Source organism: Taudactylus pleione, unplaced genomic scaffold (genome assembly GCF_031769625.1).
Source record: "Taudactylus pleione unplaced genomic scaffold, aTauple2 ptg000638l, whole genome shotgun sequence".
NCBI classification, from domain to species: domain Eukaryota; kingdom Metazoa; phylum Chordata; class Amphibia; order Anura; family Myobatrachidae; genus Taudactylus; species Taudactylus pleione.
In genome coordinates, this window is record NW_028285040.1 from 3,528,348 (window position 1) to 3,547,921 (window position 19,574).

Here is a 19,574-nt window from a genome sequence, read left to right on the forward strand (position 1 = left end):
TCGGCTATTTTTCGAGAACGCCATGCGCTGTGGAGGTCGGTGCTTTGTGTGTGGCTCTGAATCAGCCCCCGGTCTACATTGGTGTATCAGCCAGTGGTCACTGCTATCTTCCATGGCGCTGTAAATTGATGGCCTCCAATGTAATAACTCGGTGCTGGCCCTGTTTCCTTTCAGTTTGACATTCCTGGTCTAGGGCTCTGCATCACTTCATTTCACATCTGTAACCTGTGTGTAATAAGGAGCTGTTAATGTGCGCCAAGCAGTGTCTCTCCTCTCCGGCATGGGGTAACGAGCATTTACCTGCGTTTTCAAGGCCTTATCTATCACATTGTGCAGCAAGGGCCAGGTTTGTGTTTGCAAAGCTTAGCTAAAGTAAGCTGGCATATCTTGGGCAGCACAGATGGTGTAATGGTTAGCGTTACCATCGCACAGCGCTGAGGTCATGGGTTTGATTCCCACTTCGGCCCTAACTGTGTGGAGTTTGTATATTCTCCCTGTGCTTGCGTTGGTTTCCTCCGGGTACTCCAGTTTCCCACACTCCAAAAATATACTGCTAGGTTAATTAACCCTAGTGTGTATGTGTGTGTACATGTTGTAGGGAATATAGAGAAGGGGGAGGATTTGTGGTGCCGCAGGAGGCGGGGCTTAGCATCGTTTTTTCTTTTGTTTTATCGTACCGGAAACTGCTTTGTGTTTTATCCCTTAGTTTATTGCAATAACTTTACTGCGTCACCTTATCTACCGCACTGTCACCATTCTTTTGTTGTTTTGTACATTGTCACTGTCCCCCTAGTTAAGTTAAACATACTGTGAACACCAGCGTTCTCTCTCCTTCTACCGGCCCCTACAGCCCATCACGTCAGGCTTTGTTCCTGTTCTTTTATTTCCATATACTGCATAGAGAGACCTCTCCAGAGCGCCCCGTCACAATGACCATCAGTCATGTTGGTATAAATGTGTTTCTCTCTGGGGCAGCATTGTGTAATCAGTGTACAGTATCAGCTGCTCTGTAGGTGTCCCTGCCTGGGTTAGTGCACGTCCTTATAGAAAGGATAAACCTGCATTATGTTGTACAAGTGACACAGGTTTCCCTGAGCTAAGGGCTCCCACCCCCCTTGTATAAAGTAACCCTGAATAAGTGTCACACTTTCTATAACTCTCTCATGTATTTTCCAGCCACACACATTACTCTGGCGTAAGGATGGTAGTATGCCAATCAATGCTCTGTACCTGCTGTCAGCAATACAGAGCACAAGACTTCTGTTGACTAGATTAGATTACAGGTAATCATTACGCCGGTCTGTACAGACCTAATGCCCTCCCGGGTGGCTTTGCCGCCTTCTATTAGGCACTGCTATAGGATCTTGCAGCTTCTGTAAGTGAGAACAAGAGATGTTTGCTCTCAGCACCTCCTGCTTGGTTATGGCATAAATGTAGACCTAAGTAGAAGGATGTAGGTGTTTATATTGTGGGGTACTGCACAGTATGTAATCTCTTATAGGCCGTTATCACGCGCAGTGATAAAGCAGCACTGGCTTCTTTAAGGTAAACCTGGGGAAAATAATTATGGGATGCCATCGTCCATTTAGCAGAAAATCACATTATGCAATTTAATTAGTGTAATAGTAAAATCACAGTTATCTTATAAACACTGGTAGAAAATTTTGGCTTTGTTAGCCCAGGAACGTCTGCTGAATGCACAAGGCCACTGATCTCTCAGGTTCTAACTAATAAGGGGATGTAGTTTAATTCCCTTCGGGTGGAATGCCAGTGGTCAGAATCCCAGCTCCGGCATCCCGCCTGGAAGTAGTGGGGACAGGGGGAGGGTTAGGGATAGACATTAGGGGGTGGGGTGGTTAGGTTTAGGCACTGGGTGGGGAGGATTAGGTTTGAGCTGTGGGAAGTGGTAGAGTTAGGATACCTATAGACAGGTGTCTGTATACTAACCCTGTCGGGATGTATGGCGTCGGCATCCCGTACCCAACCACTAATAATAATGTCTTTTAGGCAGGTTACAACTGAAATATTCACTCTCCCCCAGAACAATAGTAGTAACCCGTACTCCTTGTTTGACCATGCCTGTCTCTTGCAGTTCCTGAGGATATGTGCGGACGTCTTTCGGCTGGTCCCCTTCCTTGTCTTCATTATTGTACCGTTCATGGAGTTCCTCCTCCCAGTTGCATTGAAGCTGTTTCCAAATATGCTGCCCTCCACGTTTGAGACCACTTCCAAGAAGGTGACTGAGATCTGAGTGACTGTTCCTTCCGCATGGCTTTGTCTTCATGTACTATCTATGGGCGGAATTCAATTCTTTTCATCCCCTATCGCGCCCGATGGAGCTATTCTATTCTTGCTCCTGTCGGGCGCGATCAGCTGCCAAGCGCTACATTTCAGCTCGCAGACCCTGGGGGATGAGAGCTGAAATGTGCGAAAAGTGACATGTTTGGGCGCCCAAACATCACTTTTCGCGATCGCGCCCAGCACTTTGGTCGGGTTTAGCTGCTTTACGCGGCTAAACCTGACCTCTATGGGCGCGATCAGCGTGAAATTATGGCACAATTGAATAGCGGCCCGCGATCTCCTGTCACTTTAGACGGGAGATGCGGGCCGCGAAATCAATTGAATTCCGCTCTATATGTACTATTTTAATTAAATTGAATCGTAAGACTTCACTTTTCTCAGAGAAGCTCAGTTAAAGATTAAAGGGGGCGATTCAATTCAACGCGAATTGAATAGCGCCGGGAGCGAGCTCCCGGAGCTATTAAATTCAGTGCACCGTGTGGTCAGAGAATGTCGGTTATCGCACCTTAACAAGCATGTTAAGGCGCGGTAACCGGCATTCTCTGACCAAATTGCCGGGCGCGCGGCTGTTACGCCACGCTATGTAGAAAAACAGCCGCACACCTGGCACTTCGGTCGGAGTTCTCTTCGCATCCCCTGGGGGGTGCGAGAAGAAAACCTTAGCGCGCCCAAACAGCGCGGTGTATTGAATAGCTTCGGGAATCCCTCCCGTCGCTATTCACTAGTGCGTTGAATTGAATTCCCCCCACAGTTAGGTCATGTCAAGCAAGCGGCCTTCAAGATATGAAAACTAAGCCACTAGGGGCAGTGTTGCAGCACAGTATACTGACACTATTTAAATCCCGCTTTGTACTGTTGCAGCACCTCCAACCGTAATGTTACCCGTCTGACATTCTGTAATAACCCTGCTATTCTGTATCCTCCAGGAGGAGAGGTTGAAGAAAGAGCTGAGAGTGAAACTGGAATTGGCCAAGTTCTTGCAGGACACCATTGAGGAGTTGGCACTAAGGAACAAGGCTGCCAAAGGAGATGTGACTACAGAGTTCTCCACGTTTTTCCAAAAGGTAACATTTTATAGGGGGTCAACTATCTGGTGGTGGGTACATAATGGTTAGAGACTCTGTGGCACTTCACAAACCCATAGGAATAATTGCAAACTGTCCATCATGCAAAGTGTATACAGGTCCTATCCTGTGGCATGCAGAGCACACTGCAATGATGGGGGCTGTACTTGGATTCAGCCTATCCATTCACTCGGAATTAGTGACATCACTGTAGGTTGTTCCCGGATTCAGCTGTTCAGTTAACTAGGAGTTAGTGACTAGGACACTTTAACTTACAGACAGGCTAATTGCAGTTTTGTTGCTGCTGATGAGATTTATAGGATTTCAAAAGGCTTCTATCTCTGTATAAATAGACAATTAAGGCTGATAATTTTATCAAGGCACATGGAAATCCTTTAAGGAGCCTATCCACTAGGCAATTTTGACAGGCGATTGCACGATAACGACGTCGTTATCGTGCAATAGTTTGTTAGTCGCCCGCAAATCGGTCATGTTTATGTCAAAAACGACCAGCGATGTGCGTGCCCGCTGGTCGTTTTTGCCATCTATCATCGCCCATACATGCTGGTCAACCTGACGATCCCATCAGGGAAAGACTGCAATGAAGAGAGCACCTAGCATATGCTGTGAGCTGGGTACAGTCACCTCCGCCTTCCTTGCGTTCTCTGCAAGACACAGCACACGGCTCAGCCACTGCCGAAGGGAAACAACACAGTCACAGCCTGATGACGCTGGACACTCACATGTGATCTCATGCTTAGACTGAACGAGTGAACGTGTGATCTCATGCTTAGACTGAACAAGTGAACGTTCAGTGTAGGCACATCACTAGACATAGAAACGACAGCACGATTACAATGTCTATTAGTGGATAGGCCCCTTTACTGCCCTAATGAATAGATCAATAGACCGTTGTCTCCTGCTTTGTATTCACATGGTCTGTATACCATAGGTCACACACTAGATGTCTTATGGCAAGAACAGGGAGATAAGAGCCAGTAACTGCTGAGTTACTTAACTCTCTCTTCAAAGTACTTTGGCCTTAAGGTTGTAAATGATTTTCAGGTAACGGAGTGGGGACAGAAGCTTCAAGTAATCTCTAAAGAACACTGAGCATAAACCATTCCCATTGCACATTCTGTGTAAGGGCCACTGAGCCCTGAATTCTAACTGCTCCATAGTCTCTGTGTATATGTGAAAGTTCCCATGTTCTTGCTGGAATATGTTTGATGTAGATTATCTGCCATACAGCAAACTGGTTGTGTTCATATGATAACCCTGAGCTGCAGCCACCACACCATAGCCCACATACGAATCATTCCACAGAACAGTGGGCGGGATGCATGACACATTGCATTTGGGGCGCGATGCATCCCACCACTCTTTGCGTTCTCCTTCATGCATACTGGCATAATTACCACTGGCACGCATGCAAAGGACCACTTTCTTTGTAAGTGGGGTCCGATTGGATCCCACTCACATCAGTTTCCGATTTGAAATCAGTAGGATTCTATATGGTAACGCCATCTGAAGATGGCGTTACCCACAGCAACCATGCATTCCGTTGCTTAATGCATATGAGAAATAAGGTCTCACCCCCAAAAACTGCATTTTCTGGGGTTTGTTTGCATTTTGCACATTGCTGCATCCTGCCTAATAACATTAAAGCCACTGACAGGTGAAGTGAATATCATTATCGTATTACAGTGGCCCCTGTAATGGGGGTGGGATATATTATAGGCAACAAGTGAACACTCAGTTCTTGAATTTGATGTGTTGGAAGCAGGAAACTTTGCCAAGTGTAGGGATCAGAGCAGCTTTGACAAGGGCCAAATTATGATGGGTAGGCCACTGTCAGAGCATCTCCAAAACAGCAGGTCTCGTGAGGTGTTACCGGTACTCCAGTGGTTAGCTCCTATCATAAGTGGTCCAGGGAATGACAATAGTGCTCATTAATGCGAGTGGGTAGCGATGGGTAGTCCTTCTGGTTCCATCCCACAGAAGAGTTACTGTAGCACAGACTGCTGAAAAGGTAATGCTGACTATGGACCGAATTCAATTCATGATGAATAGCCGCAGGAGGGAGCTCCCCCAGCTATTCAATACACAGCGCTGTGTGCCTTGTTGGGAATTGGTTAAGCCAGAGAATGTCTGTTCTCGCGACTTAACCTGGGTGTTACGGCGCGGTAACCAGCATACTCTGACTAATTTGCCGGGCGCGGCTGTTAGCGCTGCGCTAAGCCAGCAAACAGCTGTGCGCCCGGCACTTTTGTCGGTTTTCTCCTCGCATTTCCCAGGGGGGGGTGCGAGAAGTAAACCTTTAGCCGCCAAAACAGCGCAGTGTATTCAATAGCTGCCGGAGCTCCCTCCCACGGCTATTCGGCCCTATGATAGAAAGGTGTCAGAACACACAGCTTGCTCTGTTGCCGCAGACCGGTCAGTGTGTCCAAGCTGACCTCTGGCTACCGCCAAAAGCGCTTACAATGGGCACGTGAGCGCCATAAGTGGTCCCTGGAGCAATGGAAGAAGGCGACCTGGTCTGATAAATTACATTTTCTTTTAAGTCATGTGGACAGCCGGGTGTGTGCGTCATTTACCTGGGAAAGAGATGGCACCAAGAAGCACTATGGCAGAGGTTCACAAACGCGGCCCTCAAAGCACCCCAACAGTTCAGGATTTAGAGAGATCCATGGTTGAGCACAGGTGGCTAAATCAGATTGACAAAGGTATTAAGTCACCTGTGGTCAAGCATGGATATCCTAAAAACCTGGACTGTTAGGGTGCCTTGAGGACTGAGTTTGGGAACCTCTGCACTATGGGAAGAAGGCAAGCCAGCGGAGCCAGTGTTATGCTCTGGGCAATGTTCTGCTGGGAAGCCTTGGGTCCTGCCATTCATGTGGATGGTACTGTGATGCACACCACCTCAGTGTTCTCCCCAGAAAGGTTTTCTAGCCAGGTGGCATCAAGAAGTAGCCGGGTAGGGGCCTTCGCAATTATGTTTTATATCTTGACCATATAATGATTTAAAGTTGAGATCACTGAGGGGGTATTATAGAGTGATGTACATGTGGGCTATGGTACGGTGAATGTAGATCACTCCATAGTACACCCTCAGTGATATGCAGCCACTATACCATAACCCACATGTGTACATCACTCCATAGTACACCCTCAATGATCTACAGCCACCATACCATAGCCCACATGTACATCACTCCATAGTACACCCTCAATGATCTACAGCCACCATACCATAGCCCACATGTACATCTCTCTATAGTACCCCCTCAGTGATCTACAGCCACCATACCATAGCCCACATGTACATAACTCTATAGCACACCCTCAATGATCTACAGCCACCATACCATAGCCCACATGTACATCACTCCATAGTACACCCTCAGTGATCTATAGCCACCGTACCATAGCCCACATGTACATAACTCTATAGCACACCCTCAATGATCTACAGCCACCATACCATAGCCCACATGTACATCACTCCATAGTACACCCTCAGTGATCTATAGCCACCGTACCATAGCCCACATGTACATAACTCTATAGTACCCCCTCAGTGATCTACAGCCACCGTACCATAGCCCACATGTACATAACTCTATAGCACACCCTGTGATCTACAGCCACCATACCATAGCCCACATGTACATAACTCTATAGCACACCCTGTGATCTGCAGCCACCGTACCATAGCCCACATGTACATAACTCTATAGCACACCCTGTGATCTGCAGCCACCGTACCATAGCCCACATGTACATCACTCTATAGCACACCCTGTGATCTGCAGCCACCGTACCATAGCCCACATGTACATAACTCTATAGTACACCCTCAGTGATCTACAGCCACCGTACCATAGCCCACATGTACATCACTCCATAGTACCCCCTCAGTGATCTACAGCCACCGTACCATAGCCCACATGTACATCTCTCTATAGTACACCCTCAGTGATCTACAGCCACCGTACCATAGCCCACATGTACATCACTCCATAGTACACCCTCAGTGATCTACAGCCACCGTACCATAGCCCACATGTACATCTCTCTATAGTACCCCCTCAGTGATCTACAGCCACCGTACCATAGCCCACATGTACATCACTCTATAGTACACCCTCAGTGATCTACAGCCACCATACCATAGCCCACATGTACATCACTCTATAGTACACCCTCAGTGATCTACAGCCACCATACCATAGCCCACATGTACATCACTCTATAGCACACCCTGTGATCTGCAGCCACCGTACCATAGCCCACATGTACATAACTCTATAGCACACCCTGTGATCTGCAGCCACCGTACCATAGCCCACATGTACATAACTCTATAGCACACCCTGTGATCTGCAGCCACCGTACCATAGCCCACATGTACATCACTCTATAGCACACCCTGTGATCTGCAGCCACCGTACCATAGCCCACATGTACATAACTCTATAGTACACCCTCAGTGATCTACAGCCACCGTACCATAGCCCACATGTACATCACTCCATAGTACCCCCTCAGTGATCTACAGCCACCGTACCATAGCCCACATGTACATCTCTCTATAGTACACCCTCAGTGATCTACAGCCACCGTACCATAGCCCACATGTACATCACTCCATAGTACACCCTCAGTGATCTACAGCCACCGTACCATAGCCCACATGTACATCTCTCTATAGTACCCCCTCAGTGATCTACAGCCACCGTACCATAGCCCACATGTACATCACTCTATAGTACACCCTCAGTGATCTACAGCCACCATACCATAGCCCACATGTACATCACTCTATAGTACACCCTCAGTGATCTACAGCCACCATACCATAGCCCACATGTACATCACTCTATAGCACACCCTGTGATCTGCAGCCACCGTACCATAGCCCACATGTACATAACTCTATAGTACACCCTCAGTGATCTACAGCCACCGTACCATAGCCCACATGTACATCACTCCATAGTACCCCCTCAGTGATCTACAGCCACCGTACCATAGCCCACATGTACATCTCTCTATAGTACACCCTCAGTGATCTACAGCCACCGTACCATAGCCCACATGTACATCACTCCATAGTACACCCTCAGTGATCTACAGCCACCGTACCATAGCCCACATGTACATCTCTCTATAGTACCCCCTCAGTGATCTACAGCCACCGTACCATAGCCCACATGTACATCACTCTATAGTACACCCTCAGTGATCTACAGCCACCATACCATAGCCCACATGTACATCACTCTATAGTACACCCTCAGTGATCTACAGCCACCATACCATAGCCCACATGTACATCACTCTATAGCACACCCTGTGATCTGCAGCCACCGTACCATAGCCCACATGTACATAACTCTATAGTACACCCTCAGTGATCTACAGCCACCGTACCATAGCCCACATGTACATCACTCCATAGTACCCCCTCAGTGATCTACAGCCACCGTACCATAGCCCACATGTACATCTCTCTATAGTACACCCTCAGTGATCTACAGCCACCGTACCATAGCCCACATGTACATCACTCCATAGTACACCCTCAGTGATCTACAGCCACCGTACCATAGCCCACATGTACATCTCTCTATAGTACCCCCTCAGTGATCTACAGCCACCGTACCATAGCCCACATGTACATCACTCTATAGTACACCCTCAGTGATCTACAGCCACCATACCATAGCCCACATGTACATCACTCTATAGTACACCCTCAGTGATCTACAGCCACCATACCATAGCCCACATGTACATCACTCTATAGCACACCCTGTGATCTGCAGCCACCGTACCATAGCCCACATGTACATAACTCTATAGTACACCCTCAGTGATCTACAGCCACCGTACCATAGCCCACATGTACATCACTCCATAGTACCCCCTCAGTGATCTACAGCCACCGTACCATAGCCCACATGTACATCTCTCTATAGTACACCCTCAGTGATCTACAGCCACCGTACCATAGCCCACATGTACATCACTCCATAGTACACCCTCAGTGATCTACAGCCACCGTACCATAGCCCACATGTACATCTCTCTATAGTACCCCCTCAGTGATCTACAGCCACCGTACCATAGCCCACATGTACATCACTCTATAGTACACCCTCAGTGATCTACAGCCACCATACCATAGCCCACATGTACATCACTCTATAGTACACCCTCAGTGATCTACAGCCACCATACCATAGCCCACATGTACATCACTCTATAGCACACCCTGTGATCTGCAGCCACCGTACCATAGCCCACATGTACATAACTCTATAGTACACCCTCAGTGATCTACAGCCACCGTACCATAGCCCACATGTACATCACTCCATAGTACCCCCTCAGTGATCTACAGCCACCGTACCATAGCCCACATGTACATCTCTCTATAGTACACCCTCAGTGATCTACAGCCACCGTACCATAGCCCACATGTACATCACTCCATAGTACACCCTCAGTGATCTACAGCCACCGTACCATAGCCCACATGTACATCTCTCTATAGTACCCCCTCAGTGATCTACAGCCACCGTACCATAGCCCACATGTACATCACTCTATAGTACACCCTCAGTGATCTACAGCCACCATACCATAGCCCACATGTACATCACTCTATAGTACACCCTCAGTGATCTACAGCCACCATACCATAGCCCACATGTACATCACTCTATAGCACACCCTGTGATCTGCAGCCACCGTACCATAGCCCACATGTACATAACTCTATAGTACACCCTCAGTGATCTACAGCCACCGTACCATAGCCCACATGTACATCACTCCATAGTACCCCCTCAGTGATCTACAGCCACCGTACCATAGCCCACATGTACATCTCTCTATAGTACACCCTCAGTGATCTACAGCCACCGTACCATAGCCCACATGTACATCACTCCATAGTACACCCTCAGTGATCTACAGCCACCGTACCATAGCCCACATGTACATCTCTCTATAGTACCCCCTCAGTGATCTACAGCCACCGTACCATAGCCCACATGTACATCACTCTATAGTACACCCTCAGTGATCTACAGCCACCATACCATAGCCCACATGTACATCACTCTATAGTACACCCTCAGTGATCTACAGCCACCATACCATAGCCCACATGTACATCACTCTATAGCACACCCTGTGATCTGCAGCCACCGTACCATAGCCCACATGTACATAACTCTATAGCACACCCTGTGATCTGCAGCCCTTTCCTCCCCTGAAGCCGCTGCTGATATCAGACATTGTTATTGTGCTGTTAATAGTAAATGTATAAACACGCTGAAGAGTTTTACCAGACACCTGAGTAGTGTAACACAACGTGCCCACTATACAGATGGCACTCGTACTGCCTCCAGCGCACCCAGCCCTCTATGGTTGTACATTCAAGAGCGTTCAAGGGGCACTGCATTCTGAATACTAATTGAACCCATATAAAAGAGCATCCTGTAGCATTTACAAAACTAGCTGTTAAAGTTCCCCTATGGTGGTAGCACCTGCCCACTTCCACCCTTCTTTATATATCACTGTGCTCTATTAGATATTGCTTGTTAACTTGTGGTAAGTGTTTGGCATAAGGAGAAGACGGGAAGATTTGTGAAACCTTTTTATATTTAATGTATAATTATAGTGTGACTTAGCGATTGATATTAGTGTTAATTTGACAGTCATGGAAAAAGTTTTCTCAGTTTTACACTTTGTAGTGAAGCCGCTAAACAGCCAGTGCTGCCGTATGTTCTCCTTTCAAGTGCTTCCTAGTTATTTCTGGGCATCGTCCAGCAAACCTGAATACCCGGAGAGTGCACAAGGCAGTGTAGTAATATATGTTTGTTCCCTACAGATCCGTAACTCTGGGGAGAGGCCCAGTAACGAGGAGATTGTGCGCTTCTCCAAGCTGTTTGAAGATGAGCTGACCCTGGACAACCTGACCAGGCCGCAGCTGGTGGCTCTGTGTAAGCTCCTGGAACTTCAATCCATCGGGACAAATAACTTCCTTCGGTTCCAGCTCACCATGAAGCTGAGGTCCATTAAGGCAGACGACAAAGTAAATAGTCTTTTCATGTGTTTTTACGTTCTACGTGTCTAGAAAGCCGTCATAAGACCTGTAATGCTGCGATGCATTGAGACATTACTCAAACATCGGAAGCTGACATTTATTAAAAAGATCATTTGATGTGTGCGCCAGGGAAACGGAGGCCCGCAGGGCGTTGATATGCTCTTTATACACCATGAAAATGGACTGGTCACCAGGTCTGATTATTTAGGCTGCACAGAGGCTTGTACAGGGTGTAGTGGGGAAACGAGCATTTGGGGTCCCCTGGCACAGTACATGCTATAGTTACTCACAGGTAAGCTTTTCCCGGGCCACACAGTTGTAGCGCTATGACGTACAGGGTGATCCCGCTCTAGGCTGATTTGCCTTCCAAGTTCCATGGGCGTTACCTATGCACATCACAGCTGTATTACTATATGGAGGGGGCATAACAGTCACTTTCCCAGGAAGAATAAAACGCAGAAGGTGCTTAACAGGAAAACAAAAAATCATGGACAGGTTAGAAGATGTTCTCTAATAAAAGATAACAGGTGAACTGTGCTGCTTATATAGCCTGTGTTTGCATATGACATCCCTCCCGGTCTGAGGTGCTGCGTGTGACTCTGCTGTGCTTTCTCTCCTATGGCAGCTGATATCTGATGAAGGAGTGGACACGTTGAACGTAAAAGAGCTGCAGGCGGCATGTCGTGCCAGGGGCATGAGGGCGCTCGGTGTCACTGAGGAGCGGCTGAGAGAGCAACTGAAACAGGTCAGAGACAGCTGGTAACCGTCCCCTAGATCCCTGCATTGTAACTTCTCCCCCCAGGTCGGGGAACTTCTATACTTGTCTCCTAAATGAAGAAATACCGCCTTCTACCTTTTTGTGTTTTCAGTTGAATCTCTGTAATCCGTCTATTGCACTTTAAAGAGGTAGTCAGTATAGTTTTATTAAAGAGTGTTAATGTATTGTATTACCTTGGTGTGAAGTAACGGAGAGCGACACCCTGGTAATACCCCCGCACATGAAGGGCTAATAAAGTGTGCAGTGCAAGATAGGATTCTTATCTGTTCCTTTACTATTCCAGTGGCTGGAACTACATTTAAATCAGGAGATCCCCACTTCATTGCTGCTCTTATCCAGAGCTTTGTATCTGCCGGACACACTCTCTCCTGCCGATCAGCTGAAAACCACCCTGCAGACGTTACCTGATAGCGTGGTATGTATTACTCTGCTTCCCGTGTCAGCGGTTGTATGGTCAGTGTACGGGCAATGCAGAATGTCCTATAAGGGAACGATCCCCCTGTCTGGGCAAATGTTGTAGTGTTTAATATTACAAGTAGACCACGCCTAAGATCTACTATTAACTGTTTTCCTAATGGCGTTGGTTAGATGCACTTGGTAGTGCAGGTCGTACTTTATAATACATATCTGGTGATGTTGGATGACGGCGCGTCAGTGATTAGGTCGCGAAACTTCGCTCTCCACCTGAATATGCATGTACTTATGTACTTAGTACATGCTAGGTACATGTTACTGGAATGTGTTGATCCACAATTGCGCTGAGTGTCTGTTCTTCAAAATGAAAGAAACAATCTGTCTTTTATATATAATCCGCTTCATATAAACATTTACACAACCAAAATAAATACTAATATGCAGTGTTGCTGCCTCTTAAATGGTTTTAATAGTTTCAAGTACAGATTATACCTACTACACTGAGCGTCTTTGTGCCACATGGCACGAGAAGGCCGACACGGCGGAGACCCCCCGATATGAGTAGCGTTTTCTGTCTTAATGAATCGTAGATGCTGCGAAAAGCCACTTATTTATAACACATGCATACATTCACTCACACACACACTTACACACACTTCCACTTCAAAATGAAACGCACAATACGTGTTAAAGTAATTAGCAGGAGCTTAATAGAAATTATAATAGCTAGGGCATCATAGAAATAAGTCTTGGCAGCAAAGTATTACGGCAACAGTAGTACTCTTATGTTTAGCTGAGGGATGTTATCTAACCCGACCATTGTTTTGGTGCCATGGTAAGCAGCTTCCTCACGGTGTATGTATGTATGTATGTATATGTGTGTGTGTATATATATATATATGTATGTATATGTGTGTGTGTATATATATATATATATATGTATGTATATGTGTGTGTGTATATATATATATATGTATGTATATGTGTGTGTGTGTGTGTATATATATATATATATATATATATATATATATATATATATATATATATATATATATATATATATATATATATATATATATGTGTGTGGTTTATTTTGTTGAAATTTCCAATGTCGCCGTGCTTGGCATGTCAGCTCTGATGTAATATCGACATTATTAAAATGACAAAACGTTTCTGGTGGTGTAGTGGTAACTTACTAGTCTCCAGCGGTGTATTCAGAGTCCGGCGGTCTGCTGTGGAGGAAGACTTCCGACTTATCTTGCATTGCTGGTAGTCTGGTTTTCAAGATGGCAACTCTATAAGAGGCTGGTAACTATGGGCCTGATCTGAAATAGGAGCAAATCAGAATTCACGTTGTACAGCGGCAGGTGGGGCAGATTTATAATGTGCAGAGATTTTATAGCTGGGAGGGGCCGGGTCTTAGCTTCATTCTAAATGTCAGTGTGAAAAGCAGCCGGTAAAGGAACTGCTCCTGTTTTTGGCTTGAATCGGGCCCTGTATGAGTAATAATTGAGAGAATGACTCATTGCAGCTACATTGCACACAGGGCCTGATTAAGAGTTGAGAATAGAGAGAGATATCTCTTTCAACTGATCATCTTGGTGAAACCATGCTGCACTGCAGGGGGGGCAGATGTAAAATGTGCAGAGAGATTTAGATTTGGGAGGAGTGTTTCCAAACTGACATCTAAATTGTGGAGTAATAATAAAGCTGTGCAGTATTTGTGGGCTACATGCAAAAGCAGCCAGTATATACCCCATATACACACACCCTGAATACATATACAGTCAGGTACATAAATATTGGGACATTGACAGAATTTTCATATTTTGCCCTCTATTCACCACCACAATGGCTTTGAAATGAAACAAACAAGATGTGCTTTAACTGCAGACTTTCAGATTTAATTTGAGGGTAATTACATCTAAATCAGGTGAACGGTGTAGGAATTACAACGGTTTCTATATGTGCCTCCCACTTTTTAAGGGGCCAAAAGTAATGGGACAAACTAAACAATCCTAAATCTAACTTTCACTTTTTAATACTTTGTTGCAAATACTTTGCAGGCAATTACAGCCTGAAGTCTGGAACGCATAGACATCACCAGATGCTGGGTTTCATCCCTGGTGATGCTCTGCCAGGCCTCTACTGCAAATGTCTTCAGTTCCTGCTTGTTCTTGGGGCATTTTCCCTTCAGTTTTGTCTTCATCAAGTGAAATGCATGCTCAATCGGATTCAGGTCAGGGGAGTGACTTGGCCATTGCATAACATTCCACTTTTTAGCCTTAAAAAACTCTGGTTGCTTTTGCAGTATACTTCGGGTCATTGTCCATCTGCACTGTGAAGCGCCGTCCAATGAGTTCTGAAGCATTTGGCTGAATATGAGCATATAATATTGCCCGAAACACTTCAGAATTCATTCTGCTGCTTTTGTCAGCAGTCACATCAATAAATACAAGAGAACCAGTTCCATTGGCAGCCATACATGCCCACGCCATGACACTACCACCACCATGCTTCACTGATGAGGTGGTATGTTTTGGATCATGAGCAGTTCCTTTCCTTCTCCATACTCTTCTCTTCCCATCACTCTAGTACAAGTTGATCTTTGTCTCATCTGTCCATAGGATGTTGTTCCAGAACTGTAATGGCTTTTTTAGATGTTGTTTGGCAAACTCTAATCTGGTCTTCCTATTTTTGTGGCTCACCAATGGTTTACATCTTGTGGTGAACCCTCTATATTCACTCTTGTGAAGTCTTCTCTTGATTGTTGACTTTGACACATATACACCTACCTCCTGGAGAGTGTTCTTGATTTGGCCAACTGTTGTGAAGGGGTTTTTCTTCACCAGGGAAATAATTCTTCTGTCATCCACCACAGTTGTTTTCCTGGGTCTTTTGGTGTTGCTGAGCTCTCTGGTGCGTTCTTTCTTTTTAAGAATGTTCCAAACAGTTGATTTGGCCACACCTAATGTTTTTGCGATCTCTCTGATGGGTTTGTTTTGATTTTTCAGCCTAATGATGGCTTGCTTCACTGATAGTGGCAGCTCTTTGGATCTCATATTGAGAGTCGACAGCAACTAGTTCCAAATGCAAATGTCACACCTAGAATCAACTCCAGACCTTTTACCTGCTTAATTGATGATTAAATAACGAGGGAATAGCCCACACCTGTCCATGAAATAGCTTTTGAGTTGATAGTCTCATTACTTTTGCCCCCTTAAAAGTTGTAATTCCTACACCGTTCACCTGATTTGGATGTAATTACCCTCAAATTATATCTGAAAGTCTGCAGTTAAAGCACATCTTGTTTGTTTCATTTCAAAGCCATTGTGGTGGTGAATAGAGGCCAAAATCTGAAAGTTCTGTCAATGTCCCAATATTTATGCTCCTGACTGTATAATTCAGGGTGTGCAGTCTAAGAATCTTTCCTATACACTCCATTTAATGTGCTTCATTGCACACCTGAAGGAAAGACTCCTTCAGCCTGGACTAGCACCCCTCCCTCATTGGTTTAAAGGCATGGAGTCTGGTATTGTATATGCACACTAGTAGTATTAGGCACAATTTTAGGTAAATCCTACAAGTTATATACTGTAGTGCAACTTTGGATTGATTTTTGGGGCGTGGGTCCCCTGGATTGCTTTGGTTGATCTGCTTCAGGGCATCGCATTATAACACATTCTTCCTTTCACCTTTCTATGCAGCCACAGCTGCTCTCAACTTTCTTACTTTTTATTTCACACTTCACTTTTCTCATTATAGCGATGCCCTGGGGTGACTCGGCTGTGCCGATTTAGGGGTGTCCTGTGCTCTGGATTTGAATCCTAGTATGTTAGGGACCTACCCTACAGAGGTTACCTGGATATGGTGGGTTCCCATAACCATGGCCATGATTATGGAGATGTTACATTTGTAAATGTGTATTAGTTGTCCTTGTAGTATAGACTTTGCTTTGTTTTGGCTCTTTTTTTATGATAGTGTCTTTTAGAGCTATAATAACAGTGGATTTGAAAAGATACACACCCGTTTGTACAGTACATCTAGAAATACAAGCGCCATTTACCCACTCAAGGGCTTTAGATTAAATAGAAAAGGGCTATAATCAAAGAACATTGTTAATAAATTTACAAAAGAAAGATGATCACCCTAGAGTGGACTTTCAAATAAGGGTTTAAACATGAACAAGTGCTATAAATCCTAAAAGAGCTATTTTTACTCCAAAACAAAGTTACTGTATAAATAAATACAAAGGCTTTTACATCCAAAAGAGCTATAAACAATAAAGAGCTACTTCTGCCACCAACAACAGAACACAGAATACACTACAAGGACAATCTATACAGTTTTTGCATTTCATTATATTTGCTATCTCCAGCATCACAACAGGCAATTGGATGAGGCCTGAAGAACAATGACAAACGCCTACAGTACATAAAAGTTTTCTTGTTTTAAATAGCAGACAAAGTTAAAGGATTTTAGAAGGAAGATTATTTGTTACCAATTATTTATATAGCAGACACACTCTGCAGTTTTACAGAGAATATTTGGTTATTTACAATTTATATTCCCTACCACATCTAAACATACACAAATATACACTATGTAAGAGATGTGCGGTTCGGTTCTCCAGAAATCTGAATCCACACGAATTTCATGAATCTGGACAGATCCAAGTCATGGTTCTAACTCAGTATGAGCTGTCCTGCGCAGTATCCCGCACATCACCATGTATCCCGCACATCACCATGTAACGTCTATTTACTCCCTAACTCAGTATGAGCTGTCCTGTATCCCGCACATCATCATGTAACGTCTATTTACTCCCTAACTCAGTATGAGCTGTCCTGTATCCCGCACATCATCATGTAACGTCTATTTACTCCCTAACTCAGTATGAGCTGTCCTGTATCCCGCACATCATCATGTAACGTCTATTTACTCCCTAACTCAGTATGAGCTGTCCTGTATCCCGCACATCATCATGTAACGTCTATTTACTCCCTAACTCAGTATGAGCTGTCCTGTATCCCGCACATCATCATGTAACGTCTATTTACTCCCTAACTCAGTATGAGCTGTCCTGTATCCCGCACATCACCATGTAACGTCTATTTACTCCCTAACTCAGTATGAGCTGTCCTGTATCCCGCACATCATCATGTAACGTCTATTTACTCCCTAACTCAGTATGAGCTGTCCTGTATCCCGCACATCATCATGTAACGTCTATTTACTCCCTAACTCAGTATGAGCTGTCCTGTATCCCGCACATCATCATGTAACGTCTATTTACTCCCTAACTCAGTATGAGCTGTCCTGTATCCCGCACATCATCATGTAACGTCTATTTACTCCCTAACTCAGTATGAGCTGTCCTGTATCCCGCACATCACCATGTAATGTCTATTTACTCCCTAACTCAGAATGAGCTGTCCTGTATCCTGCACATCACCATGTAACGTCTATTTACTCCCTAACTCAGTATGAGCTGTCCTGTATCCCGCACATCACCATGTAACGTCTATTTACTCCCTAACTCAGTATGGGCTGTCCTGTATCCCGTACATCACTATGTAACTTCTATTTACTCCCTAACTCAGTATGAGCTGTCCTGTATCCCGCACATCACCATGTAACGTCTATTTACTCCCTAACTCAGTATGAGCTGTCCTGTATCCCGCACATCACCATGTAATGTCTATTTACTCCCTAACTCAGTATGGGCTGTCCTGTATCCCGCACATCACCATGTAATGTCTATTTACTCCCTAACTCAGTATGGGCTGTCCTGTATCCCGCACATCATCATGTAATGTCTATTTACTCCCTAACTCAGTATGAGCGGTCCTGTATCCCGCACATCACCATGTAACGTCTATTTACTCCCTAACTCAGTATGAGCTGTCCTGTATCCCGCACATCATCATGTAACGTCTATTTACTCCCTAACTCAGTATGAGCTGTCCTGTATCCCGCACATCATCATGTAACGTCTATTTACTCCCTAACTCAGTATGAGCTGTCCTGTATCCCGCACATCACCATGTAATGTCTATTTACTCCCTAACTCAGTATGAGCTGTCCTGTATCCCGCACATCACCATGTAATGTCTATTTACTCCCTAACTCAGTATGAGCTGTCCTGTATCCCGCACATCACTATGTAACGTCTATTTACTCCCTAACTCAGTATGAGCTGTCCTGTATCCCGCACATCACCATATAACGTCTATTTACTCCCTAACTCAGTATGGGCTGTCCTGTATCCCGCACATCACCATGTAATGTCTTTTTGCAGGCTAAAGAGGCCCAGGTGAAAGTGGCTGCAGTAGAGGGCGGCAAGGTGGACAATAAAACCAAGCTGGAAGCCACACTCCAGGAGGAGGAAGCGATTAAAAAGGAAAAGGAGATGGACAGGCTGGCTGAGGTGGCCAAGGAGAGCTTACAGACTGCAGCTAAGGTAATGGCCGGGTCTCTTATTGGATTGCGGAAATCTCTTTGACCTTCACAAGAACATACACAAGAATATACATGCTTCATTGTAACTAGTACAAATGCAGACTGTGCTTATGTTGTGTTCTTATTAAAGGAATAGTAAACCCATATTTACTAACTTTGACCGTTCTAATATAGGTTTACACCCACCCCGTCATCACAATATGGCACTCCTTCCCTCCCACCCATCGCAATACAGCCCTTGTATACACCCCACGCCAATCGCAATACGGCCCTCGTATACACTCCACGCCAATCACCATACGGCCCTCGTTCTCACCACACACCAATCACAATACGGCCCTCGTTCTCACCCCACGCCAATCGCAATATGGCCCTCGTATACACTCCACGCCAATCGCAATACGGCCCTCGTATACACTCCGCCAATCACCAT

At 45.3% G+C, this 19,574-nt stretch overlaps 1 protein-coding gene across 1 annotated transcript in view; it reads left to right on the top strand.

Annotated features, from left to right (window-relative positions):
* The window catches only part of LETM1 (leucine zipper and EF-hand containing transmembrane protein 1), a 48,849-nt gene that overhangs the window by 17,325 nt on the left and 11,950 nt on the right, over positions 1-19,574 (top strand). The window contains exons 4-9 of the mRNA XM_088454970.1: positions 2,093-2,236; positions 3,228-3,365; positions 11,272-11,475; positions 12,113-12,232; positions 12,549-12,680; positions 18,981-19,142. Coding sequence (XP_088311096.1) covers positions 2,093-2,236; positions 3,228-3,365; positions 11,272-11,475; positions 12,113-12,232; positions 12,549-12,680; positions 18,981-19,142 — 900 coding nt within the window. The remainder of the gene's footprint in view (positions 1-2,092; positions 2,237-3,227; positions 3,366-11,271; positions 11,476-12,112; positions 12,233-12,548; positions 12,681-18,980; positions 19,143-19,574) is intronic.